At 46.1% G+C, this 26,954-nt stretch overlaps 1 protein-coding gene and 1 long non-coding RNA gene across 18 annotated transcripts in view; one reads left to right on the forward strand and one right to left on the reverse strand.

The window, feature by feature from the left end:
• npnta (nephronectin a) overlaps window positions 1-26,954 on the reverse strand; it is an 82,495-nt gene that overhangs the window by 13,695 nt on the left and 41,846 nt on the right. For 4 of the 11 annotated variants that reach the window (XM_052517045.1, XM_052517047.1, XM_052517046.1 and 1 more), the window contains 6 exons: window positions 25,594-25,692; window positions 14,932-15,051; window positions 9,296-9,415; window positions 6,649-6,783; window positions 5,702-5,824; window positions 3,704-4,207 (listed from right to left, as the gene is read on the reverse strand). In XM_052517045.1, coding sequence (XP_052373005.1) covers window positions 3,704-4,207; window positions 5,702-5,824; window positions 6,649-6,783; window positions 9,296-9,415; window positions 14,932-15,051; window positions 25,594-25,692 — 1,101 coding nt within the window. The remainder of the gene's footprint in view (window positions 1-3,703; window positions 4,208-5,701; window positions 5,825-6,648; window positions 6,784-9,295; window positions 9,416-14,931; window positions 15,052-25,593; window positions 25,693-26,954) is intronic. The other 7 variants (XM_052517049.1, XM_052517051.1, XM_052517050.1 and 4 more) reach the window with 2 other exon arrangements.
• Window positions 14,936-16,799, forward strand: LOC127929201 (uncharacterized). Of its 7 annotated transcripts, none has more exons than XR_008133824.1 (4): window positions 14,936-15,084; window positions 15,235-15,498; window positions 16,356-16,433; window positions 16,605-16,766. It is a non-coding gene; the product is annotated as an uncharacterized LOC127929201 (long non-coding RNA). The 7 variants fall into 7 exon arrangements; XR_008133830.1 differs by having other exon boundaries at window positions 15,006-15,161; window positions 16,698-16,799; XR_008133829.1 differs by having other exon boundaries at window positions 15,006-15,161; window positions 16,356-16,526; window positions 16,698-16,798.

Below are 26,954 nucleotides of genomic sequence, written 5' to 3' on the forward strand. Positions count from 1 at the left end.
AAGGTGCAATCCAGAACTAAAAAGGGTTCTTCTGCTGTCCCCATAGGAGAACCCTTCGAAGAACCCCTTTTGCTTCCAGGTAGAAGAACCCTTTTGGGTTTCATTTAGAACCCTTCTACCTGGAACCAAAATGGGTTCCATACGCACTAAAATCTTATTTCTCTCAAATGCTGTGCACAAATTTGTTTACATCCCTGTTAGTGAGCATTTCTCCAAGACAATCCATCCACCTGACAGGTGTGACATATCAAGAAGCTGATTAAACAGCCAGATCATTACAAAGGTGCACCTTGTGCTGGGGACAATAAAAGGCCACTCTTAAATGTTCAGTTTTGTCACACAACACAATGCCGCAGATGTCTCAAGTTTTGAGGGAGCGTGCAATTGTCATGCTGACTTCAGGAATATCCACCAGAGCTGTTGCCAGAGAATTGAATGTTCATTTCTCTACCATAAGCCCTCCAACGTTGTTTTGGAGAATTTGGCAGGACATCCAACCTGCCTCACAACCACAGACCACGTGTAACCGCACCAGCCAAGGACCTCCACATCCGGCTTCTTCACCTGCAGGATCATCTGAGACCAGCCACCAGGACAGCTGATGAAACTGAGGAGTATTTGTTTTTAATAAAGCCCTTTTGTGGGGGAAAACATTCTGATTGGCTGGGCCTATGCCCTCCTAGGCCCACCCATGGCTGCACCCCTGCCCAGTCATGTGAAATCCATAGAATAGGACCTAATGAATGTATTTCAATTGACTGCTTTCCTTATACAGTATGTTCTGTAACTCAGTCAAATAGTTGAAATTGTTGCATGCTGCGTTGATATATTTTTTCAGTATACAACTTGAACCCAGGTTGCCCTACTGAAGTCCATGACAGTTGGACACTATACTGTACCGTGCCACTTTACACTGCGAGAAACAAAGGGCTAAGTATTTCTTCAGGGAATCAATCTCCCTCGGCCAGCAGCTGCACTCCCACGCTTAATAAATCTGATTTACTCCACTGTGTTAGCCGTCCTTGTCGCTAGCGCTCCTCTTGACCCTGTCTTGTTTAATTCTGTGGCAAATATTTGGGCAGTCGATGGGGCTAAAAGCTCAAGAGGGGATTTTCACATACTCTGCTAACCAAGCCAAGCACAGGCTTTTTCAATGCACAACTTTCTCTTTTTCAATGTGTCTTAAAGGGGTCATTTTCTGGATTTGTACCCAATTCATAATTGTTTTCTTACCTCCAGAGAAGTTAAGTGTTTGTATTGGAATTTAAATCAAAGCTTTATGGAAAGCCGTGTGTAGTAAACAATGGGATGTGAGTATGGACGTGTGACAAACAAAAAACACCTCTCTTCCAAAATCGTACTTTTATTGCAACAATATCACTCCAGAATATCTGTGTTTACTCTCTTGAGGTAATAAATAAATAAAGATTGGGATAAAAACCTGGAAATCGATCCCTTTAAAGAGGAATTTGATTAGCCGATGGTGGCACATGTCTGAAATGTTTGTGTGGGTAAGAAGACAGAGTTTGGGGTACTTCTTTGCTGCGACCACTTCAAGGAATGAATGGAAGGGAGGAAGCATCTTCAAAAGGATCCCGACAGGACCAAGATAGTGGTTAGCGGTCAATCCCTCTACCTTAATGACTGGCATCAGCTCCACCTTGACGGATCAGCACAGCCTCAACAAGACAATCACAGGGCAATCTACATTGTCCCAATTATGAGCTAAAAGTACGAAAACTTTTCTTTTACAAAACGTTTTACTTCATTTACTTTACTAAAAGTAAACGAAAGTGTACAAACAAGCTGATGCTTCCAAGTTCTGAACCACTTAAAAAATATAAATATTTTTTTTAACCTTTATTTAACTAGGCAAGTCACAATGACGGCCCATCCTGGCCAAACCCGACAACGCTGGGCCAATTGTGCACTGCCCTATGGGACTCCGAATCATGGCCTGTTGTGATAAAGCCCGGAATCGAACCAGCGTCTGTCGTGATACCTCTAGCACTGAGATGCAGTGCCTTAGACTGCTGACCACTCGAGAGCCCAAGTCTAATTCAAGCTTCTGCAAAGGAGAACAGAGATCTGACAACAGTGTCGTCCTTATGCTTTGACGTTCATTCTTGTCCTCTTGAATCACAAATCCAATGAAAATATTCTATTGATATGGCCGGGACATGGTCCTTTCCTCTCCCTCTCATCTCATTCAAGCAAGGCATTTCAAATACCTTCTCCGAGGCTATTCAGCTGAGTGTATGACGTCTTCCTGCAAATAACGCAACCTGATGTGAATGTAATCTACCCGCTCGTTTTTTACATTTATAATTATGTGAGGACATCTGGCTAGGTCGGTGAGATACACCATCTAACTCACCTCCCAGCATGCACCATGGCTGCTGCAGCGCCACCCTGTCATCCTCACAGCCTATTGATGGCGATGGCTTTTAATCGACAGCGTTCAAATGGGCACTGGGATTTCCAGGTGTTCTGTAATCCAGTATTATATTAGTCTGATTACAGATCTGTTTGTGCAGTCTTTCCAGAACAATATAACGTCACACTGATCATTGGAGCTGGCAAGACAGATCTGGCAACAGGCTAGTGTGTTATAGTGCAGGCTAACTGTGTAAAGTCAAGTCTGGACCAATGAGAATAAAGGTGTGAGACTAGTACCAAGTACCAAAAAATGTTTTGCAACTAGGTGAATTATTGTCAATAACTGCATAGCAAGTGGTATTATCATATGGTGAGCCTGTGCTATGACCTTGAATGTTCCCCCAAAAGTCAGTATGGCTTCCATGAGCCGGTATGGTCCACCTTGAGTTCTCTACCAGCCCTTAACTGTGTGATAATAATGTTTCTCTAGCCTCTATCACCCCCCCCGTACTGGCCTAGATAGATAGTAGAATATACTGTGGCAAAAGACTGACAATCCCCCTCAGTTCAATGGCATTCAGATGTTCTCCAGTTTCTGTTGAAAACGGGTTGAGATAATAATACACACTTGATATACTCTGGACAGCTTCACAACTGATTTGTTGACAGAAAGACAAAGTGTTTTCATTCTGTCATTGGGAATGGTTGGATGGACATATTTCACAATCATGCCTGATATATTACGAACCAGATGAAAGAAATATTGCATAAGCAAATGGTCACATCCAGTTGGCAGAAACTTGCCAAGCATCTTATCAAGATAAATTGACCGCATATGGGACTCACCACCTGGATTCGGTCTAATGTAAAAAAAATTGAAATTGTGTTTTTTTAAAACTTTAGATAAAAGTAGAGACTCAGAACTAGACAATGGCATATCATACACTGCAGGAGGAACAATGGGAAAGTCATTCTGCTTTAAAGTTGATCAACTTGTATACTCAATTTTCACAATATCGCCTTTAAATGTTTTGCTATCTAGTGAAGAGCTTTTCTTTGACTCCACCCATTCAGCATCGTTCACACCCTCTTAAGCTTAAGCCCCACCCATCTGGTTTCGCTGTCTGAGCGCACACTTGACTCTCCGGCCGATGAATATTATTTATCTTCTTCACCAAATCTGCCGAAAAGTAGCTGAGGTGGACATACAGAAGTTTATGGATGCCCCCCCCACACACACACACACACACACACACACACACACACACACACACTATGCATAACAGTCAATGTAAACCTCAAGCAAGACAAAAACCAAACTTACTGTGGACGTCACCTCTCTGTTTGGTGACCTCCTTCTCGATGGTGTTGTCCACTGGGGTGACCGGCTCGGGCTGTTTTGGGGGAGGCGGGCGGCGTGTGGGCACGTAGGGTGGGGTCCTGCGGGTGGGCGGCGGTGGAGAGGTGATGGCGGGACGCCGTGGGGGCACATAGGGCTTACGGGTGACTACAGGGGGTCTCCTGGTGGGTATGATTGGTGGTCTCGTGGGGACCACTGGCTTACGAGGGGCGGGGGGCATCGTCCTTGGAGGAGGTGGGGGAGGTGGTAGTGTGGTTGTAGAAGGTGCTCTAGTAGTAGTTGTAGTAGTAGTGGTCGTGGTCGTTGGTTTGGGAGTGGTTGTGGTTCTTTTGGGGGCGGTGGGGGCGACTCTCTTGGCGGTCATGGGCGGTCGGATCGTGGTGGTGGTCCTCTTGTGGTCCGAGTCAGGGATAATGTTGTGGTGGTTCGGGGGGAACCTGGGGGGATCGATGACCACCTTGGGAATGGCTGGAAGGGAAAAGAACATAAAACAACATAAAAATGTTTTAAAATGTTTTGCAATGGAAACAAATGTGCGGTTCTAATTGGAGGTGTCCAGATAGTCCCTCCCTGTTTCAGTGTATTTTCTTCTTCAGTTTGGTGCTTAATGAACACGACCCTGACTTCTTTGGTGTTAATGAGGCATAAAGAAGTGGTGACTGCAGTGACCAACTGACCCTTGGAAAGAAAGGCCAGCTCTTTCATCTGCAATAACTTTACCTGGGTAAACAAGCAACCAGCTTTATCTCTGTATCCATAAAGCTACTTCCCCTCATTGAGGGACTTTAAATATTTTATCTTTGAAACCAAGTCACCCCCTTATATCAAGACTCATTTTCTAACATTCATTTCCACTTTATCCCCTGATAGAGCAGTCATAGTTCTCAGCCCTGAGCTAGCCAGACAGACAGCCAGTCAGACAGCCAGCCAGACAGCCAGCTTGCTGGTATTCATGTGTGGAGTGATACCAACCACACCTAGAAAAATCCCTGCACTCAGGATCACCCCCAAAGCCTCTGATGTCATGAAGGAGAGACGCGAGACCCATCTATTGTTTGTCCTCGCATTCCACAGGTCGGAGGGCAGAATAGAAAAGGCATTTAGGGACGACTTGAGGAAAAAGGGCTCCATGATTGAGGACTGAAGGGGGGTGAGGGTAGGGGTGTTGGGCTTCTCAAAGAGAGTCTCGGCTCAAGCTTTCTCGGGTTACGGAGCGGCTTTGATACAGCATGTGACACACAAATAGGATATCGCAAATCAACTCCCTCCCCCTTGAGCCACTTCTGTATCACACCAGTATGGCGACAGATTGTTTCAAATACCAGTGTCGGGATTCTGCTAGTTCTCTAGGCGGGCGGAGGGGTTCTGTGTGCTGCTAGCTACACTGGCAGCATCCCAAATGGCACCCGTTTCCCTATAAAGTGCACTACTTTTGACCAGAGCGTATAGCATTCTGGTCAAAAATAGTTTACTATATAGGGAATAGGGTGCAATTTGAGATGCCGACACTGACTGACGTACAGTGGTTCAGTCAAAATATTCAACTACTGGGGATATATCATGATAATAGATGACTTTTATTTTTGCCATTGAGCCGCAAAGACAGAAGAGACACACAGGCGTCTGAGTGGTCTATCACATTAGAGGAAGGAGACACTAGCCGGAGGAAGAAGAAAAAGAAAGAGACATCTGACGTCTGGAAAACGTTTCTGTCTTTAAAGATAAAGATAAAGATGGCCGTACTAGACGATAAGGGGCGGGGTTATCTCACTCATGAGTGACAGCCATTACGAAGACAAGAATTTCAGCCCCTTGCTCTTAGGTTGCAGACTACTTTTCCTACCCCGTAATCTGGTCCACCCTCCAGCCTTCAAAAAACACTACCAAAGAAAATAAAAAAGGGGGCCCTGTCCCCTTAAAAAAGAGAGAGGGGCCACGGGGCCATTCAATGGCCTAGCTTACGTTTGCAGTCATGGCCCATCCCCCTGTAGCCGTCTTTGCACTTGCACTTGTAGGAACCAGGCGTGTTATAGCAGGTGGCGAAACTGCTGCATTGGTTTTGGCCTGAGGAGCACTCATCCACATCTGAAAGACAGGAGAACCACATAGCTGAGTAGGAGGGAGGGAGGGGAGAGACAAATACAGAAAGAAAGAAGGAAAGAAGGAAAGAAGGAAAGACAGACAGACAGACAGACAGACAGACAGACAGACAGACAGACAGACAGACAGACAGACAGACAGACAGAAAATAGAGCTCTTGCACAGCACATAAACACAGTGAAAGGCAGCAGAAGTACAGCATGCTAATTGGCCAAGGTTAATTTCCCCTTCAGTCAGAGGGAGTTTGGCGTTTACGTCAACGTCTCCTTTCATTAGGGGAAGTGCTATTTACTAGAGTGAAGAGAGAGAATCAGTACACTGAATACTTTACGAAGAATGCTTGTTAGTTCATTAAAACCCTCACCCATTCAGATAATACGTTATGAGGAGTTTAGTGAACACTGCACAACTGACAGTGTTGAACTTTTGATTGTTGACACATCTCAAAGCCGTGAGAACAGAGGAGGCGTCATTCCAATAGACTTACTGAATGTTTACTGAATGATTCTCTGTTCAAGATTAAAGAGTGAATGTGATTTGTTCAGAGAAGATGCAGTAAATACTTAGAGGTTTGACAGGATTTCTTAAGGTTATGCTGTTTTCCCTCTTTCTTTCTTTCTTTCTTTCCGCTTCCTCGTTCTCTCTCTCCCCTCCTCTATTTTCTTCTTATCTCTCTCTTAAAATGATTAATTTAAAAACAACACCTGCGCTCCAGACGCAAAACATCTCAACAAGCCTGCCCGTTGTGACCTTTTGACCCTTAAACCCCAGGTAAGACGCGTGGAAGCCTGGATGACCTCATTACATACCTACACACTGGTACTTCCCGTTGATGTATTGCAGGTCGAAGCCCTCGTGACACTTGCAGATGTAACTCCCGAATGTGTTGACGCACTTACGGAACCGGGGACACGTGGCCACGCCGGTCGCACACTCATCCACGTCTGAAAGTAAGAACATTACAGGTGAAACTACAGTTCATAGTTGAGTCTTTATTAATACTTAGAAGGAGAGGCATTAATGCTAAGAAGGAAGGGCTGTACAATATCATGGCTCTGATTCAATACATGTAATAAATACCAACGTTTAATCAGCTAGTCCACCTTCATCAGGGTTTCCATTCTTTATTAATAAACATATAGTTTCACCTCCACCAAAGCCGTATATATCCATGTAAATCAATGGAAATACATGTCTCTTCGTGTTTGCTTAGGTTGGCTAGCAACACATCAACGCATATAGGTATTACATGAATACATATATAACTACAGCCTACAGGTTCATCTGCATCTTTCAAAATAACAGCATTTCCTCTCTTTCACAGGTCTTTTCTCTCCTTATTTCTTATTTTCTCTCCTTTGGGTTTATTCAAACACGAATGAAAGCCGATTATGTATTAAATCCTATGATCAGAACAATACACACCATGGTGGTGAAGGTTTTAACAGCTTACTCCTTCAGGGTAGACTCAAACCACCTCTGTAGTTACATGGGCAGGAATACATTGAAAGGACTACAGGCCTAGGTGAGTCTTTTTTCACTTAAAACCCTGAGTTAATGTGCTGTAAAATGTTGCATGAGGGAAACAACTCTGACAGTTACGCCAACTTGAAACTTACCGAGTGTTATAGAGAGTCTAAGAGAAAGATGGATGCATTCTATAGGGTAGCCTACAACAGGACAAAATATATACAAGGTTTCCAATCAATCACTGCTTTTCTGTCCGAAAACCTACCCATGAAAAGAACTGCTTGTCTAGAAAGAACAGTGCTGTTTCATTCAATCACTTCATATTTAGTGTTTATCGGCTTATATTCAGTTCTGCATAGATGTTTTTTTCTGCCGACAAACCCTTTGATTAATTGGGCATTTTTATGAGAGGGATAAATGAAATATGAAGCTGTCTAGTTTCTGGAACAATCCAAAAATCCCAGGAGTTCATCATTAATCAGCACTCATTAATCCCAGGATGACTCATTAATCATAGCGTATTGTCCTCAAAATGTTTCTCGCCTCTCAATCTCCATCGCCTGTCAATAAAGGTCTAGTCCACGTCAAAAGATTACAGCATTTCAGATTTATTTACCCATATTTTGAGGGATTTGACATGGACTTGCCATGGGCCTCTTCACTTGCCATAGGAACAACACAAAATAACTACGAGACATATTTGATTTAACTTGGCAAGTCAGTTAAGAACTAATTCTTATTTTCAATGACGGCCTAGGAACAGTGGGTTAACTGCCTGTTCAGGGGCAGAACGACAGGTTTGTACCTTGCCAGCTCGGGGATTTGAACTTGATACAGTTCGGTTACTAGTCCAAAGCTCTAACCACTAGGCTACGCTGCCGCCCCATATAACTCATCCAAATCATCCTACCCTGGAACAGCTATCAACTCTCTCTAGTATAATAATATTTTGAAGATAAATTCACCATGCAGAGTTTGAGAGGACGATCTCACCCTGATTTGCTTTGGAGTTTGTGTTATTGAAGAATAACATAAATTGCTAACACTGGTAACCCTTGACCATAGTATTGATTTAAAGCAGACACCCTCTTCCATTAAAAAAACCCTCCTCTTTCTGAAAAGCGTTGAAGGGGTCTCCTCAGATATTTCCAGAGCCATTGTAACACCTTTGGGCTAGAAACCTCTCTCTCCTTCCACAACAATGATTGATGTGCCTCTGTTTTAAAGCCACACCCCCTCTGCCTCCCCTCAGTCTCAAAACTGTGACTAGAGTTCATCGCCTTAAGGCTCAGCCAAGCCAATCGACAGAGCTTGTATTTAAGCTGAGCCAATAGACAGAGCCTGCATTAAAATGTGACACGGATTAACTGCCTCAATTTGTCCACCTGAGATTTACTCATCTGAGTGGTGGCATGTAAGAGAGAGAGAGAGATCCCTGGTCATTTTTCTCCCAGTGAACTTCAGTCAGTGTATTCACCTTCATTAAAAAAGGCCATTATGCAGTCTCCACGTAGTAAAAATGTAATTAGTAGCTCAGAGAGAGAGAGAGAGAGAGAGGGGGAATCACCATTGAGGTTGTCAAGGACATTCAGAATGCCAACGGGCCAGCAGAAAGTGAAGAAGACTGTTTGAGAATAGCAGGAAGGTTCTTCTCCCTGCTGCTGTCTTCCCCATTCAAGGGCTTATTTGATATTCTAACTTGTGTTTTCATTGCTTCCAAAGGTATTTTGTCGAGCTCTGTGGCAATCAAATTTCATTTGATCATCTCTTCAGCAAATTCAAAGGCTGACAAGACTGAAAGAAACTCACCCGTCTCACGTTTTTCTATTACAAGTAAAGAAGTAACGCTTCTTCTGGCGTTGAATAATTGAATAAGGCTCACACATCTTGATGTGTGTGTGTGTGTGTGTGTGTGTGGGGATGTGCGCGTGTGTGTGCGCTTATGTGCGTGCGTGCTGATATATTTAACACTGGAACAGAACATACCCACACAGGTTCTGCCGTCCGGCGCCAGCTGAAGCCCTGGTGACGGGCACTGACAGCGCACCTCTCCCTTCAGCACCTCACAGCCATACTGGCAGTTGGCCATACCACAGGTACGGGTATCTGGAGGGGATACAGCAGCAGGTTATAGCTAGCTCTCTCTCTCTCTCTCACACATGCACACACATGCACACACAAACATTAAGGGGACACACACCACAGATCACACACACAAGCGGGTGCGTGGACACAGGAAGACTCACAGTGAGGATTAATTGCAGCAATATACTCTGGATCACAACCTAGGTAGAGTGGAATATTGGCACTCACAAAATACCCACTTCTTCACCCTCCCTTCACTTCCCTTTCAACCCTTTCTCACCCTCTCTTCTCTCGCCCTCCTGTTTGTCCTGAACACACCACTCTGTAGTTCCATTCTCATTGGTCGTTCAGGAGTTCAAGCTGCTCTCCAAAATAACATAAAATAATTTATTTGTGTGGAGCCACCCCCCCTCCTCCCACTTCTCTTCCACAACATTTCCAAAAAAGGACATGAAAGTTGCTACGTTTGTTTCTGCAGCAGGTACTCTGGAATAGACTGTAGGAGAAAGGAGGAGGAAGGAGAGGAGGGACGCAGGCCAGGCTGATAAAACGTTAGAGTAGCTTGTTGATCAAAGACGAGGAGGAGGAAGAGGAGAAAGAGAGAGGAAGATCAACAAATACTTGAGGTGCCCTATAGAAATACATAGCTCCCAACTGTGTGGACAAAACATTATGAACACCTGCTCTTTCCATGACCAGGTGAAAGCTATGATCCCTTATCGATGTCACTTGTTAAATCCACTTCAAAAAGTGTAGATGATGGGGAGGAGAAAGGTTCAAGAAGTATTTTTAAAGCTTTTAACAGTTTCCCGTGTGTATCAAGAATTGCCCGCCACCCAAAAGCCATCCAGCCAACTTGACACTCCTGTGGGAAGCATTAGAGTCCACATGGGCCAGCATCCTTGAGGAATCCTTTGGACACCTTGCAGAGTCCACATGGGCCAGCATCCTTGAGGAATCCTTTGGACACTTTGCAGAGTCCACATGGGCCAGCATCCTTGAGGAATCCTTTGGACACTTTGCAGAGTCCACATGGGCCAGCATCCTTGAGGAATCCTTTGGACACCTTGCAGAGTCCACATGGGCCAGCATCCTTGAGGAATCCTTTGGACACCTTGCAGAGTCCACATGGGCCAGCATCCTTGAGGAATCCTTTGGACACCTTGCAGAGTCCACATGGGCCAGCATCCTTGAGGAATCCTTTGGACACCTTGCAGAGTCCACATGGGCCAGCATCCTTGAGGAATCCTTTGGACACTTTGCAGAGTCCACATGGGCCAGCATCCTTGAGGAATCCTTTGGACACCTTGCAGAGTCCACATGGGCCAGCATCCTTGAGGAATCCTTTGGACACTTTGCAGAGACCACATGGGCCAGCATCCTTGAGGAATCCTTTGGACACCTTGCAGAGTCCACATGGGCCAGCATCCTTGAGGAATCCTTTGGACACCTTGCAGAGTCCACATGGGCCAGCATCCTTGAGGAATCCTTTGGACACTTTGCAGAGTCCACATGGGCCAGCATCCTTGAGGAATCCTTTGGACACCTTGCAGAGTCCACATGGGCCAGCATCCTTGAGGAATCCTTTGGACACTTTGCAGAGTCCACATGGGCCAGCATCCTTGAGGAATCCTTTGGACACCTTGCAGAGTCCACATGGGCCAGCATCCTTGAGGAATCCTTTGGACACTTTGCAGAGTCCACATGGGCCAGCATCCTTGAGGAATCCTTTGGACACTTTGCAGAGTCCACATGGGCCAGCATCCTTGAGGAATCCTTTGGACACCTTGCAGAGTCCACATGGGCCAGCATCCTTGAGGAATCCTTTGGACACTTTGCAGAGTCCACATGGGCCAGCATCCTTGAGGAATCCTTTGGACACCTTGCAGAGTCCACATGGGCCAGCATCCTTGAGGAATCCTTTGGACACCTTGCAGAGTCCACATGGGCCAGCATCCTTGAGGAATCCTTTGGACACTTTGCAGAGTCCACATGGGCCAGCATCCTTGAGGAATCCTTTGGACACCTTGCAGAGTCCACATGGGCCAGCATCCTTGAGGAATCCTTTGGACACTTTGCAGAGACCACATGGGCCAGCATCCTTGAGGAATCCTTTGGACACCTTGCAGAGTCCACATGGGCCAGCATCCTTGAGGAATCCTTTGGACACCTTGCAGAGTCCACATGGGCCAGCATCCTTGAGGAATCCTTTGGACACTTTGCAGAGTCCACATGGGCCAGCATCCTTGAGGAATCCTTTGGACACCTTGCAGAGTCCACATGGGCCAGCATCCTTGAGGAATCCTTTGGACACTTTGCAGAGTCCACATGGGCCAGCATCCTTGAGGAATCCTTTGGACATCCAGAGTCCAGAGTCCACATGGGCCAGCATCCTTGAGGAATCCTTTGGACACCTTGCAGAGTCCACATGGGCCAGCATCCTTGAGGAATCCTTTGGACACCTTGCAGAGTCCACATGGGCCAGCATCCTTGAGGAATCCTTTGGACACCTTGCAGAGTCCACATGGGCCAGCATCCTTGAGGAATCCTTTGGACACTTTGCAGAGTCCACATGGGCCAGCATCCTTGAGGAATCCTTTAGACACTTTGCAGAGTCCACATGGGCCAGCATCCTTGAGGAATCCTTTGAACACCTTGCAAAGTCCACATGGGCCAGCATCCTTGAGGAATCCTTTGGACACTTTGCAGAGTCCACATGGGCCAGCATCCTTGAGGAATCCTTTGAACACTTTGCAGAGTCCACATGGGCCAGCATCCTTGAGGAATCCTTTGGACACTTTGCAGAGACCACATGGGCCAGCATCCTTGAGGAATCCTTTGGACACTTTGCAGAGTCCACATGGGCCAGCATCCTTGAGGAATCCTTTGGACACCTTTCAGAGTCCACATGGGCCAGCATCCTTGAGGAATCCTTTGGACACCTTGCAGAGTCCACATGGGCCAGCATCCTTGAGGAATCCTTTGGACACCTTGCAGAGTCCACATGGGCCAGCATCCTTGAGGAATCCTTTGGACACTTTGCAGAGTCCACATGGGCCAGCATCCTTGAGGAATCCTTTGAACACCTTGCAGAGTCCACATGGGCCAGCATCCTTGAGGAATCCTTTGACCACCTTGCAGAGTCCACATGGGCCAGCATCCTTGAGGAATCCTTTGGACACCTTGCAGAGTCCACATGGGCCAGCATCCTTGAGGAATCCTTTGGACACCTTGCAGAGTCCACATGGGCCAGCATCCTTGAGGAATCCTTTGGACACTTTGCAGAGTCCACATGGGCCAGCATCCTTGAGGAGTCCTTTGGACACTTTGCAGAGTCCACATGGGCCAGCATCCTTGAGGAATCCTTTGGACACCTTGCAGAGTCCACATGGGCCAGCATCCTTGAGGAATCCTTTGGACACCTTGCAGAGTCCACATGGGCCAGCATCCTTGAGGAATCCTTTGGACCCCTTGCAGAGTCCACATGGGCCAGCATCCTTGAGGAATCCTTTGGACACTTTGCAGAGTCCACATGGGCCAGCATCCTTGAGGAATCCTTTGGACACCTTGCAGAGTCCACATGGGCCAGCATCCTTGAGGAATCCTTTGGACACTTTGCAGAGTCCACATGGGCCAGCATCCTTGAGGAATCCTTTGGACACTTTGCAGAGACCACATGGGCCAGCATCCTTGAGGAATCCTTTGGACACTTTGCAGTCCACATGGGCCAGCATCCTTGAGGAATCATTTGGACACCTTGCAGAGTCCACATGGGCCAGCATCCTTGAGGAATCCTTTGGACACCTTGCAGAGTCCACATGGGCCAGCATCCTTGAGGAATCCTTTGGACACCTTGCAGAGTCCACATGGGCCAGCATCCTTGAGGAATCCTTTGGACACTTTGCAGAGTCCACATGGGCCAGCATCCTTGAGGAATCCTTTGGACACCTTGCAGAGTCCACATGGGCCAGCATCCTTGAGGAATCCTTTGGACACCTTGCAGAGTCCACATGGGCCAGCATCCTTGAGGAATCCTTTGGACACTTTGCAGAGTCCACATGGGCCAGCATCCTTGAGGAATCCTTTGAACACCTTGCAGAGTCCACATGGGCCAGCATCCTTGAGGAATCCTTTGACCACCTTGCAGAGTCCACATGGGCCAGCATCCTTGAGGAATCCTTTGGACACCTTGCAGAGTCCACATGGGCCAGCATCCTTGAGGAATCCTTTGGACACCTTGCAGAGTCCACATGGGCCAGCATCCTTGAGGAATCCTTTGGACACTTTGCAGAGTCCACATGGGCCAGCATCCTTGAGGAATCCTTTGGACACTTTGCAGAGTCCACATGGGCCAGCATCCTTGAGGAATCCTTTGGACACCTTGCAGAGTCCACATGGGCCAGCATCCTTGAGGAATCCTTTGGACACTTTGCAGAGTCCACATGGGCCAGCATCCTTGAGGAATCCTTTGGACACCTTGCAGAGTCCACATGGGCCAGCATCCTTGAGGAATCCTTTGGACACCTTGCAGAGTCCACATGGGCCAGCATCCTTGAGGAATCCTTTGGACACCTTGCAGAGTCCACATGGGCCAGCATCCTTGAGGAATCGAGGATGTTCTGATGGCAACGCAATTTGGAACGTGTTCTTGGTGTTTTGTACACTCGACATATGTAGATAGAACACACATTCTGATGTTATACCTCCACGGGTATCTTGTGGTTTTTGTTTCTGATGGGTAAAAGTAGTAAATAATTCTGCCGCCGCCAGAATCAAATCAGAAAAGCAAAACAACCTTACCGCTCAAAGAGGGGGCCTCCACATTCAAGTCGGGGCGATGTCATTACTGCTTTCATCAAAGGAACACTCAAGTGAGCACTTTCACACTTTTATAAGGTTCTCGATAAGATCGTGTGGTTGCAAAAGGTGCAAGGAAAGGAGAAATAAAAATATCAGCGGTTACTGGAGTGCAAAGCACAGACACTATTCCCTCTACAGGAGGAGTCAGAATACCTTTAGGGCTAAGCAATAACTGTCCCATTTTATATACAAAGGTTAAAGTCCACTTCTACTTCATATTTGACTGGGGGTGCGTCCCAAACGGCACTCTATTCTTTATACAGTGCACTACTTTTGACCAGGGCCTATAGTCATTTAGGATGCATACTGGGGTTGGCTCCCAGAGCCTGCCTGTAGCGGTAACGGTGAGTGGATAGAATGGGATGTTGACTTTTTTTCCCTGAACATTTTATCATAGCAGGAGAGACCGTAGTGTGGTCAAAGGTCTAATCGTGGATGTGAAAATGGACTTCATAATTGGAGAGAGAGCACAGTACTCTAATGGCTTTAAAGAGTGAATACATTTGAGGTGAGGGAGAGGAAGCGAGAGAGAGAGAGTGAGAGAGACAGAGAGGAAAAAATGAAGAGACAACAGACTGACAGACAGAGAAATACAAACAGAGTCAACGAAGAGAAGAGGGACAGACCGTCACACTGTTCACACCACACAGACCCACGTCATGTGACATTCCACTCACTTCCACATGTCCCGTCAGGCATCAGCATATAGCCATTGAGGCAGTAGCACTTGTAGCTGCCGTATGTGTTCATGCACCTGTGTTTGCACGGCCGGGGCTTCAGACCACACTCGTTCAGGTCTGGAGGGAGAGAAAGAGAGGAATCAGAAGGAGGTAGCGTGGGGACGGAGAGGAAGGAGAAAGGGAGGGAGGAGAATGGGAGGGAGGAGAATGGGAGGAATCAGAAGGAGGTAGCGTGGGGGACGGAGAGGAAGGAGAAAGGAGGAGAAAGGGAGGGAGGAGAATGGGAGGAATCAGAAGGAGGTAACGTGGGGGACGGAGAGGAAGGAGAAAGGGAGGGAGGAGAATGGGAGGGAGGAGAATGGGAGGGAGGAGAATGGGAGGAATCAGAAGGAGGTAACGTGGGGGACGGAGAGGAAGGAGAAAGGGAGGGAGGAGAATGGGAGGGAGGAGAATGGGAGGGAGGAGAATGGGAGGAATCAGAAGGAGGTAACGTGGGGGACGGAGAGGAAGGAGAAAGGGAGGGAGGAGAATGGGAGGGAGGAGAATGGGAGGAATCAGAAGGAGGTAACGTGGGGGAGGGAGGAGAAGGGGAGAAGGGAGGGAGGAGAAATGGGAGGGGAGGAGAGGGGAGGGAGGAGAATGGGAGGAATCAGAAGGAGGACGTGGGGGAATGGGAGAGGAGGAGAATGGGAGGGAGGAGAATGGGAGGAGGAGAGGAGAATGGGAGAATCAGAAGGAGGAGGAGTGGGGACGGGAGGAGGAGAGAGCGTGGGGGATGGGAGGGAGGAGAATGGGAGGGAGGAGAATAGGGAGAGGAATCAGAAGGAACGAGAGGAAGGGACGGAGAGGGAAGGGAGAGAGAATGGGAGGGAGGAGATGGGAGGGAGGAGAATGGGAGGAATCAGAAGGAGGTAGCGTGGGGGGACGGAGAGAGGAGGAGGGAGGGGAGGAGAAGGGAGGGAGGAGATGGGGGAGGGGAGAGGGAGGGAGGAGAATGGGAGGAATCAGAAGGGAGGAAGAGAGAAGGAGGGGGGGAGGGGAATGGGAGGGAGAGATGGGAGGAGAAGGAGGAGGGGGAGAAGAATGGGAGGGAGGGAGGGAGGAGAATGGGAGGAAGAGAATGGGAGGGAATCAGAAGGAGGTAACGTGGGGGACGGAGAGGAAGGAGAAAGGGAGGGAGGAGAATGGGAGGGAGGAGAATGGGAGGATGGGAGGAATCAGAAGGAGGTAACGTGGGGACGAGAGAGGAAGGAGAAAGGAGGGAGGAGAATGGGAGGGAGGAGAAGGAGGAATGGGGGGAGAGGAGAGAAGGGAGGGAGGAGAATGGGAGGAATCAGAAGGAGGTAAAGTGGGGGACGGAGAGGAAGGAGAAAGGGAGGGAGGAGAATGGGAGGGAGGAGAATGGGAGGAATCAGAAGGAGGTAGCGTGGGGGACGGAGAGGAAGGAGAAAGGGAGGGAGGAGAATGGGAGGGAGGAGAATGGGAGGAATCAGAAGGAGGTAGCGTGGGGGATGGAGAGGAAGGAGAAAGGGAGGAAGGAGAAAGGTAGGGAGGAGAATGGGAGAGAGGAGAATGGGAGGAATCAGAAGGAGGTAGCGTGGGGGACGGAGAGGAAGGAGAAAGGGAGGGAGGAGAATGGGAGGGAGGAGAATGGGAGGAATGAGAAGGAGGTAGCGTGGGGGACGGAGAGGAAGGAGAAAGGGAGGGAGGAGAATGGGAGGGAGGAGAATGGGAGGGAGGAGAATGGGAGGAATCAGAAGGAGGTAACGTGGGGGACGGAGAGGAAGGAGAAAGGGAGGGAGGAGAATGGGAGGGAGGAGAATGGGAGGAATCAGAAGGAGGTAGCGTGGGGGACGGAGAGGAAGAGAAAGAGAGGAAAATTGGTCTGAAACGGGAGTTAGGCTTCTTCAGCCCACACTTATTTTGTGTCTGGAAGGAGAGAGAGAGGAGAGAGAGAGAGAGTCATTATCTTTACAGGAGAGAGAGAGAGAGAGAGAGAGAACTCAGAGATTATCTTTACATTGGGATGAAACACAGAGACACTAACTCAAGATTATCTTTAGAGAGGTCTGAGAGAGAGAGAGAGAGAGAGAGAGGGGGGATGGGGGAGAGAGGGAGAAAGAGAGAGAGAGAGAGAGAGAGACAGCATTATCTTTACATTGGTCTGAAGGAGAGAGAGGGATGAGACTCAAGAGATTATCAGGGGGGGATTGGAGAAAGACAGAGAGAGAGAACTCAAGAGATTATCTTTAGATTGGGATGAGAGAGAGAAGAGAGAGAGAGGGGATGAAGAGAGGGATCTTTACATTGGAGAGAGAGACAGAGAGACACTAAGAAGATTATCTTTACAGAGAGAGACAGAGAGAGAGAGAGAGAGATCAAAGGGCATAGTGTCAATCTGGGTCAAGCCCAGCACATCATTTGTATGGAGTATATGGGAGGGAGTGGGGTGTGGAGTGTGGGGGCCAGTCTCAGGTAAGTGCCTAAAGGAAGTGAAGTGTTTCCATGTTCAGACAAGCCCGGGCGCTACCTTCCTCCTCTCCTCCTCTTTTCACAGGAAGACACAGTTAACAGCTGTTCCAACTGACCAAGCTGCTTATTACATGCTGCAAATGGTAAAAACAAATCGCTTCCTCGTGCGTAACCTTTTAAAGTTCGTACCGATGGTGACATTACTGTTGTGTATCGCCTTGACAACTCCATCGCTGATTTCAGGGTGTTTCTTTTTGTGACCGTAAATGTCTGGAGCTCCACCCCCCCCTCCCCCACACCCCCACCCTACCCCTACCCCCTACCAGTCTATGCAGATATTATTAGAAAACTATCCCTTGTTAAGGTTACACGCTGTGTGAGCTCAGAGAAAATAGAATGTACCCGAGGCTCAACACCTGTCAAATACTGCTGAGAAAAACTCAAGTCATTATCTTTACATTGGTCTGAAACACACAGACACAAACTCAAGTCATTATCTTTACATTGGTCTGAAACACACAGACACTAACTCAAGTCATTATCTTTACATTGGTCTGAAACACACAGACACTAACTCAAGTCATTATCTTTACATTGGTCTGAAACACACAGACACTAACTCAAGTCATTATCTTTACATTGGTCTGAAACACACAGACACTAACTCAAGTCATTATCTTTACATTGGTCTGAAACACACAGACACTAACTCAAGTCATTATCTTTACATTGGTCTGAAACACACAGACACTAACTCAAGTCATTATCTTTACATTGGTCTGAAACACACAGACACTAACTCAAGTCATTATCTTTACATTGGTCTGAAACACAGACACTAACTCAAGTCATTATCTTTACATTGGTCTGAAACACACAGACACTAACTCAAGTCATTATCTTTACATTGGTCTGACACTAACTCAAGTCAATCTTTACACAGACACTAACTCAAGTCATTATCTTTACATTGGTCTGAAACACACAGACACTAACTCAAGTCATTATCTTTACATTGGTCTGAAACACACAGACACTAACTCAGACATTGGTCTAACTCAAGTTATTATCTTTACATTGGTCTGAAACACACAGACACTAACTCAAGTCATTATCTTTACATTGGTCTGAAACACACAGACACTAACTCAAGTCATTATCTTTACATTGGTCTGAAACACACAGACACTAACTCAAGTCATTATCTTTACATTGGTCTGAAACACACAGACACTAACTCAAGTCATTATCTTTACATTGGTCTGAAACACAGACACTAACTCAAGTCATTATCTTTACATTGGTCTGAAACACACAGACACTAACTCAAGTCATTATCTTTACATTGGTCTGAAACACACAGACACTAACTCAAGTCATTATCAAGTCATTATCTTTACATTGGTCTGAAACACACAGACACTAACTCAAGTCATTATCTTTACATTGGTCTGTCATTAAACACACAGACACTAACTCAAGTCATTATCTTTACATTGGTCTGAAACACACAGACACTAACTCAAGTCATTATCTTTACATTGGTCTGAAACACACAGACACTAACTCAAGTCATTATCTTTACATTGGTCTGAAACACACAGACACTAACTCAAGTCATTATCTTTACATTGGTCTGAAACACACAGACACTAACTCAAGTCATTATCTTTACATTGGTCTGAAACACACAGACACTAACTCAAGTCATTATCTTTACATTGGTCTGAAACACACAGACACTAACTCAAGTCATTATCTTTACATTGGTCTGAAACACAGACACCAACAGTGGGGTTGAGTAAGTGTTCCACAAGAGTACTGATGTCCACGGTTGAAAAATTATACAATTCAAGGGGTTACATTTTTTGTTCATGTACTGCACCTGGAGTGGACACCTTTTGAAGTGTGCTTGGAAGTAGGGTCCCTTGGGAGAACAGGGACCACCAGGAGTGGACACCTTTTGAAGTGTGCTTGGAAGTAGGGTCCCTTGGGAGAACAGGGACCACCAGGAGTGCTAAAAAGGATACTTCAGGATTTTGGCAATGAGGCCCTTTATCTACTTTCCCAGAGTCAGGTGAACTACTGGCATGCTAGCAGATACCCAGAGACTTCTAGTCAGTCATTGGGCTGGGGAAGTTAGCATGGGCTCGCGAAGCTACCTCTAACTTCCTTCATGCTGGACACAGAGACATAAACATAGTATCCACGTGTTCATGTTCATCTGGGGAAATAGATACAATGCATCATTCCCCAAATCCAGAAGTGTCCCTTTAAGTGTGTATGTGCGTAAGGAGGGGAGTGACACACATATACGCACCACACTCACACACACACCCCCACACCGTCCCAACAACATTAGAACAACATCTATCTAAGTTACACCACCCCCTTCCATGTCTAATTGAGGCATGCCATGTCAATAGATCTCCATCTCAGCTGTACATGATGGCCGGTCGTTTTAAAGCCTGGCCCACTTCAGAGTAAAACCATGCGCGGTGCCATCTTTAGCTCTGGGGCAACACGCGGAATGGGAATGCATTCTTTGGGTGCTTTGGCCGCTGGCATGCCCGTCTGTATCGGACAGATGCTACAGATTTAAATAGATGAATGGGACGAGGAGCGGAGTGTACCTCGGTCGTGTACCTTGGTCGTACACAACGGTATTAATGTGAATTGGCTAGCCTGCTAAGGTCATGTCAGCACCGTGATTGGTGGTAGGGGAGAAACGTTCTGTTTAAATCCTCCACTGTGCCATTGGGCTTAAGTCAAGTTCCAATGCAGTAAATGTTAAGGGATGACTGACAGTCTGACAGAACGGGTTGGGGCGGATTAGAATAGAACACTGTGGCGTACTAGAATACAGTAAATGTTAAGGGATGACTGACAGTCTGACAGAACGGGTTGGGGGCGGATTAGAATAGAACACTGTGGCGTACTAGAATACAGTAAATGTTAAGGGATGACTGACAGTCTGACAGAACGGGTTGGGGGCGGATTAGAATAGAACACTGTGGCGCACTAGAATACAGTAAATGTTAAGGGATGACTGACAGTATAACAGAACGGGTTGGGGACGGATTAGAATAGAACACTGTGGCGTACTAGAATACAGTAAATGTTAAGGGATGACTGACAGTCTGACAGAACGGGTTGGGGGCGGATTAGAATAGAACACTGTGGCGCACTAGAATACAGTAAATGTTAAGGGATGACTGACAGTATAACAGAACGGGTTGGGGGCGGATTAGAATAGAACACTGTGGCGTACTAGAATACAGTAAATGTTAAGGGATGACTGACAGTCTGACAGAACGGGTTGGGGACGGATTAGGATAGAACACTGTGGCGCACTAGAATACAGTAAATGTTAAGGGATGACAGACAGTCTGACAGAACGGGTTGGGGGCGGATTAGAATAGAACACTGTGGCGTACTAGAATACAGTAAATGTTAAGGGATGACTGACAGTCTGACAGAATGGGTTGGGGACGGATTAGAATAGAACACTGTGGCGTACTAGAATACAGTAAATGTTAAGGGATGACTGACAGTATAACAGAACGGGGTTGGGGACGGATTAGAATAGAACACTGTGGCGTACTAGAATACAGTAAATGTTAAGGGATGACTGACAGTCTGACAGAACGGGTTGGGGGCGGATTAGAATAGAACACTGTGGCGTACTAGAATACAGTAAATGTTAAGGGATGACTGACAGTCTGACAGAACGGGTTGGGGGCGGATTAGAATAGAACACTGTGGCGTACTAGAATACAGTAAATGTTAAGGGATGACTGACAGTCTGACAGAACGGGTTGGGGACGGATTAGAATAGAACACTGTGGCGCACTAGAATACAGTAAATGTTAAGGGATGACTGACAGTCTGACAGAACGTGTTGGGGATGGATTAGAATAGAACACTGTGGCGTACTAGAATACAGTAAATGTTAAGGGATGACTGACAGTATAACAGAACGGGTTGGGGACGGATTAGAATAGAACACTGTGGCGCACTAGAATACAGTAAATGTTAAGGGATGACTGACAGTCTGACAGAACGGGTTGGGGACGGATTAGAATAGAACACTGTGGCGTACTAGAATACAGTAAATGTTAAGGGATGACTGACAGTCTGACAGAACGGGTTGGGGACGGATTAGAATAGAACACTGTGGCGTACTAGTTTTGACTTCCAATTGTCCAATAGCACTAATTCACACAAAACAACTAAGATAAGCTTCTCTATTGGTTTCTAAGAGAAGCTTCTCTATAGGTTTCTAAGAGTAGCTTCTCTATTGGTTTCTAAGAGTAGCTTCTCTATTGGTTTCTAAGAGTAGCTTCTATATTGGTTTCTAAGAGAAGCTTCTCTATTGGTTTCTAAGAGAAGCTTCTCTATTGGTTTCTAAGAGTAGCTTCTCTATTGGTTTCTAAGAGTAGCTTCTCTATTGGTTTCTAAGAGTAGCTTCTCTATTGGTTTCTAAGAGTAGCTTCTATATTGGTTTCTAAGAGAAGCTTCTCTATTGGTTTCTAAGAGTAGCTTCTCTATTGGTTTCTAAGAGTAGCTTCTCTATTGGTTTCTAAGAGTAGCTTCTATATTGGTTTCTAAGAGAAGCTTCTCTATTGGTTTCTAAGAGTAGCTTCTCTATAGGTTTCTAAGAGTAGCTTCTCTATTGGTTTCTAAGAGTCTCTATTGGTTTCTAAGAGGTTTCTAAGAGAAGCTTCTAGTTTCTAAGATATTGGTTTCTAAGAGTAGCTTCTCTATTGGTTTCTAAGAGTAGCTTCTCTATTGGTTTCTAAGAGTAGCTTCTCTATTGGTTTCTAAGAGTAGCTTCTATATTGGTTTCTAAGAGAGGCTTCTCTATTGGTTGATAAGAGTAGCTTCTCTATAGGTTTCTAAGCGTAGCTTCTCTATTGGTTTCTAAGAGTAGCTTCTATATTGGTTTCTAAGAGTAGCTTCTATATTGGTTTCTAAGAGAAGCTTCTCTATTGGTTTCTAAGAGTAGCTTCTATATTGTTTTCTAAGAGAAGCTTCTCTATTGGTTTCTAAGAGTAGCTTCTATATTGGTTTCTAAGAGAAGCTTCTCTATTGGTTTCTAAGAGTAGCTACTATATTGGTTTCTAAGAGTAGCTTCTCTATTGGTTTCTAAGAGTAGCTTCTATATTGGTTTCTAAGAGTAGCTTCTATATTGGTTTCTAAGAGAAGCTTCTCTATTGGTTTCTAAGAGAAGCTTCTCTATTGGTTTCTAAGAGTAGCTTCTCTATTGGTTTCTAAGAGTAGCTTCTATATTGGTTTCTAAGAGTAGCTTCTCTATTGGTTTCTAAGAGAAGCTTCTCTATTGGTTTCTAAGAGTAGCTTCTCTATTGGTTTCTAAGAGTAGCTTCTATATTGGTTTCTAAGAGAAGCTTCTCTATTGGTGTCAGTGGTTTATATACATTTTTAAGTAGTTTTTATTTTACTAAATGCTGAATAATTACTTTACCCCACAAGAAAATTAATCTGTTACAGTTTTATATACAACATAGTGAATTATGAACAAATCTCTGTAAAATCTGTGTCTGTGTGTTTCATCTTCTACACTTGATACCCTTGAGTACTAAACGAGAAGAGATGGCGGATCTGGAGCTGTCACGACAAAGTCATCATATTAAATATCGACTCCCACCAAGACATTCAACTAGAAATCGTTGACAGAATGAGACACTAAAGTGGCCATTTCAGCTCTGAGATTAATAATCCAGGCGCAATTACTTGGTCATTTGTATTATAAAAAGAAAGACTATGTCTCTCCTTGTGGAGTAACTTTGGAGAGACAATCATTAGCACCTGTCGTTGTTCTTTATCATCAAACAGTGAATTCATACGTAGAATGGAGTGATACGAAACAATGTCATTGAGATTTCCATTGGGCGATAACCACACTGGATATATTGGGTGCTTAACACATGTTATAAAAATCCTAATCCTTTTTATCATTAACTTCCAAGCGTAACTCAAACTTGTTTCAAGGTCAAAGAACAATTCCCAACACTTCAACACAGTCTTGTTAGCATCATTAGCACTGTCACTACTGACATACAGTAATTGTCGCTAACTACCTCCAAAACATCTCACCCTGTCTGCTATTTTGGTCGACATCCCTGTTTTTTTATTGTCACCTTTCATTTGGCCACTACCCTCCCTGACAGTTCAGTATTCACGCACACACGCACACATATATACACACACACACACACAGAACCCTGGAGCTGGTATTTGTCAGCCATTTCTCCCACTGTCACTCCTGCTTTGTCTGCCGGAGCTCTGCCTTCATCATTAATAAGAGCTGCTGTGGAGAGAGACATGGGTAAAAGGCAAAGAAACATAAAAAACATTGTCCATTGAGACTAGAGAGAGAGAGAGAGAGAGAGAGAGAGAGAGAGAGAGAGAGAGAGAGAGAGAGAGAGAGAGAGAGAGAGAGAGAGAGAGAGAGAGAGAGAGAGAGAGAGAGAGAGAGAGAGAGAGAGAGAGAGAGAGAGAGAGAGAGAGAGAGAGAGAGAGAGAGAGAGAGAGAGAGAGAGAGAGAGGGGTATTCGCTTGCCCAGGCAGTGACAACTGAAAACAGCTTGAAAATGTATATGAAGAGGATGATGGGAAAGGAATGGGTCACGTTCTCAAACAGCACAAGCGCCGAGCAGCAACTAGCGCAGCCAAATGACATACACAGCCTGGCTGAGTCTGCTCCCTGTTGGAAGATAGACAAGATAGAGGGAGACGGGAGGAGATAACGAACGAGAGACAGAGAGCGAGATGAGAGAGGAGATAACAGATAGGAGAGATAGAACCACCACTTGACAAGGTCTTGGGAGTCTATTGTATGTGTCTCTGGAGTTGAACCCTTCACTGAGATATTACTATTTACTGTCAATGAACTGTCGTGATGCATCGAGAGAGGGAGAAAAAGAGAGAGACATTTTATTTAACCAGGCAAGTCAGTTAAGAATGAATTCTTATTTACAATGACAGCCTAGGAACAGTGGGTTAACGGCCTTGTTCAGGGGCAGAACGGCAGATTTCTACTTTGAAAGCTCGGGGATTCGATCCAGCAACCTTTCGGTTACTGGCCTAACACTCTAACTACTAGGCTAGCTGCCACCCCAGACATAGAGAGAGAGAGAGAGAGAGAGAGAGAGAGAGAGAGAGAGAGAGAGAGAGAGAGAGAGAGAGAGAGAGAGAGAGAGAGAGAGAGAGAGAGAGAGAGAGAGAGAGAGAGAGAGAGAGAGAGAGAGAGAGAGAGAGAGAGAGAGAGAGAGAGAGAGAGAGAGAGAGAGAGAGAGAGAGAGAGAGAGAGAGAGAGAGAGATAAAGAGAGAGAGGAGAAGGGGAGAGGGAGAGAGAGACATAGAGAGAGAGATACAGATAAAGAGAGAGAGGAGAAGGAGAGAGTAGTCCAAGTGATTTATTGGGTGGACTGCTTCAAGGTATGCGTCGGCGGTGCATTTCTGACACGCCACTATCACTTGCTAACAGATTACCCAGGGGGCTCTCTGGTCAAGAACATGCAGGTCTTGAAATAAAACAACACGATAACGCCGGACAGACAGAGTGGCCCATTGTTCTAAGGTGGCTGAGAACCATGAGAACCCATGTATGTGATGGTTCCCCTTCCGAGCTGTCGGAATTTCAGGAAAAATAAGAGAAGGTGGGGGGAGGAGAAGAACGAAAAACTAAAACAGAAGAAGAAATTGGGAATAGCACAGCAGCTTTCAGTGCTGATTGATGAAGGAAAAGGCCACTGCTTCAGAGGGATAAAGGAGAACAGAGAGAGAGAGAGGGATGAGAGAGAGAGAGAGAGATTCAAATAAAGACAGTAAACCGAGATGCTGGAATAGGAGTCCAGAATAGAAACGGGGTTTAAGTGCAAAGAGGCACAGAGTAGTGTGGCATATTGGCATCATGGCATCATGGCATCATGGCATGCTTGGCGTTCGCTCTGCCATACCTGCTGCCAGGCCAGGCTCTGGTATCGGCTCTCCTAGAAGGAGGAGGGAAGAAGAGGAGGAAAAGAGGAGGAGACATTCATTCTCACTCGGCCCAAGCCATAGAGGACTGAGCCATGCATGTGGGGCATACAGGGGGTGCTGGGTGTGGCAGGGAGCGGGGAGGGGGCACCCTTCACCACCTCACATTCCACAGTTTATCTCACCCTCCATCAACACCCCTGCTGGAGGTTGGTGGTCCACAGGAAGAAAGATAGGGGGGTGACTGTCCCATGTTAGGGGGGTTACATAGTCCAGTTCCTCTTCTTATATAGGGGAGGGAAGGGGAGACAAAACAGCACACAAGGAGAGAGAGTGAGAGCTCGCCGCCGATGGGAGAAACACCCACGCACACACACTCTGGGATTAGTACACCTCTGACCACGACTGCATTCCTGGAGAGCAAGAACGACATTATGCAGCAAAGAGGATTACACATTTGCAGACTAGAATCACACCAAAAAAGAGAGAGAAGGAGAGAGAGCCTGTTTCTCCTTCTTCTCCTCCTCCCTCCAGCATTCCTTTGCGTCAGCGATGACATGAGACAACGTCTCGGAGTCAGAGAGAGTAATCAGTCAGTCTGACCCTCCACCTGTATATCTGGACTTCAGTGTGTGTGTGTGTGTGTGTGTGTGTGTGTGTGTGTGTGTGTGTGTGTGTGTGTGTGTGTGTGTGTGTGTGTGTGTGTGTGTGTGTGTGTGTGTGTGTGTGTGTGTGTGTGTGTGTGTGTGTGTGTGTGTGTGTGTGTGTGTGTGTGTGTGTGTGTGTGTGTGTGTGTGTGCTATTGAGAGAGTAGTGACTACCTGATTGAACCAGGCTGGACCACCTGGTCTAACTACTTCCTTGCCAACTTGGTCCAGTCCAGGGCCTCTTGTCTGTCTGCCTGCCTGCCTGCCTGCCTGCCTGCCTGCCTGCCTGCCTGCCCTGTCTGTCTGTCTGCCTGTCTGTCTGCCTGCCTGCCTGCCTGCCTGCCTACTGACCATTAGGTGACCTTGCTAAGGGTGGCAGGAGAATGGTAATTGAACAATGCAAAGACCTGGGTGACACAAGGCTAATCATATGATGACATGTAAAGTATCCTTTGTAATCCTGTGGCAGCTGCAGTGTTTGACTTTCAACTTTACAAATATCACCCCAACTAAACAGAGAGAAAGAGACATAGAGAGACAGACGGAGACAGAGAGACAGAGAATGGCGCTCAGTTGGTAGAGCATGCTGCTTGCAATGCCAGCGTTGTGGGTTCGATTCCCACGGGGCACCAGTACGAATCAAAAGTATGAAAATGTACCTGCTCGCTACTACTGCAAGTCGCTCTAGATGAGAGCGTCTCCTAAAATAAAAAAATAGATAGATATCTAGATAGAGTGTCTACTAAAACAGATAGATATCTAGATGGAGTGTCTACTAAAACAGATATATATCTAGATGGAGTGTCTACTAAAACAGATAGATATCTAGATGGAGTGTCTACTAAAACAGATAGATATCTAGATGGAGTGTCTACTAAAACAGATAGATATCTAGATGG

This window comes from Oncorhynchus keta, unplaced genomic scaffold, assembly GCF_023373465.1.
Source record: "Oncorhynchus keta strain PuntledgeMale-10-30-2019 unplaced genomic scaffold, Oket_V2 Un_scaffold_5722_pilon_pilon, whole genome shotgun sequence".
Lineage (NCBI taxonomy): Eukaryota > Metazoa > Chordata > Actinopteri > Salmoniformes > Salmonidae > Oncorhynchus > Oncorhynchus keta.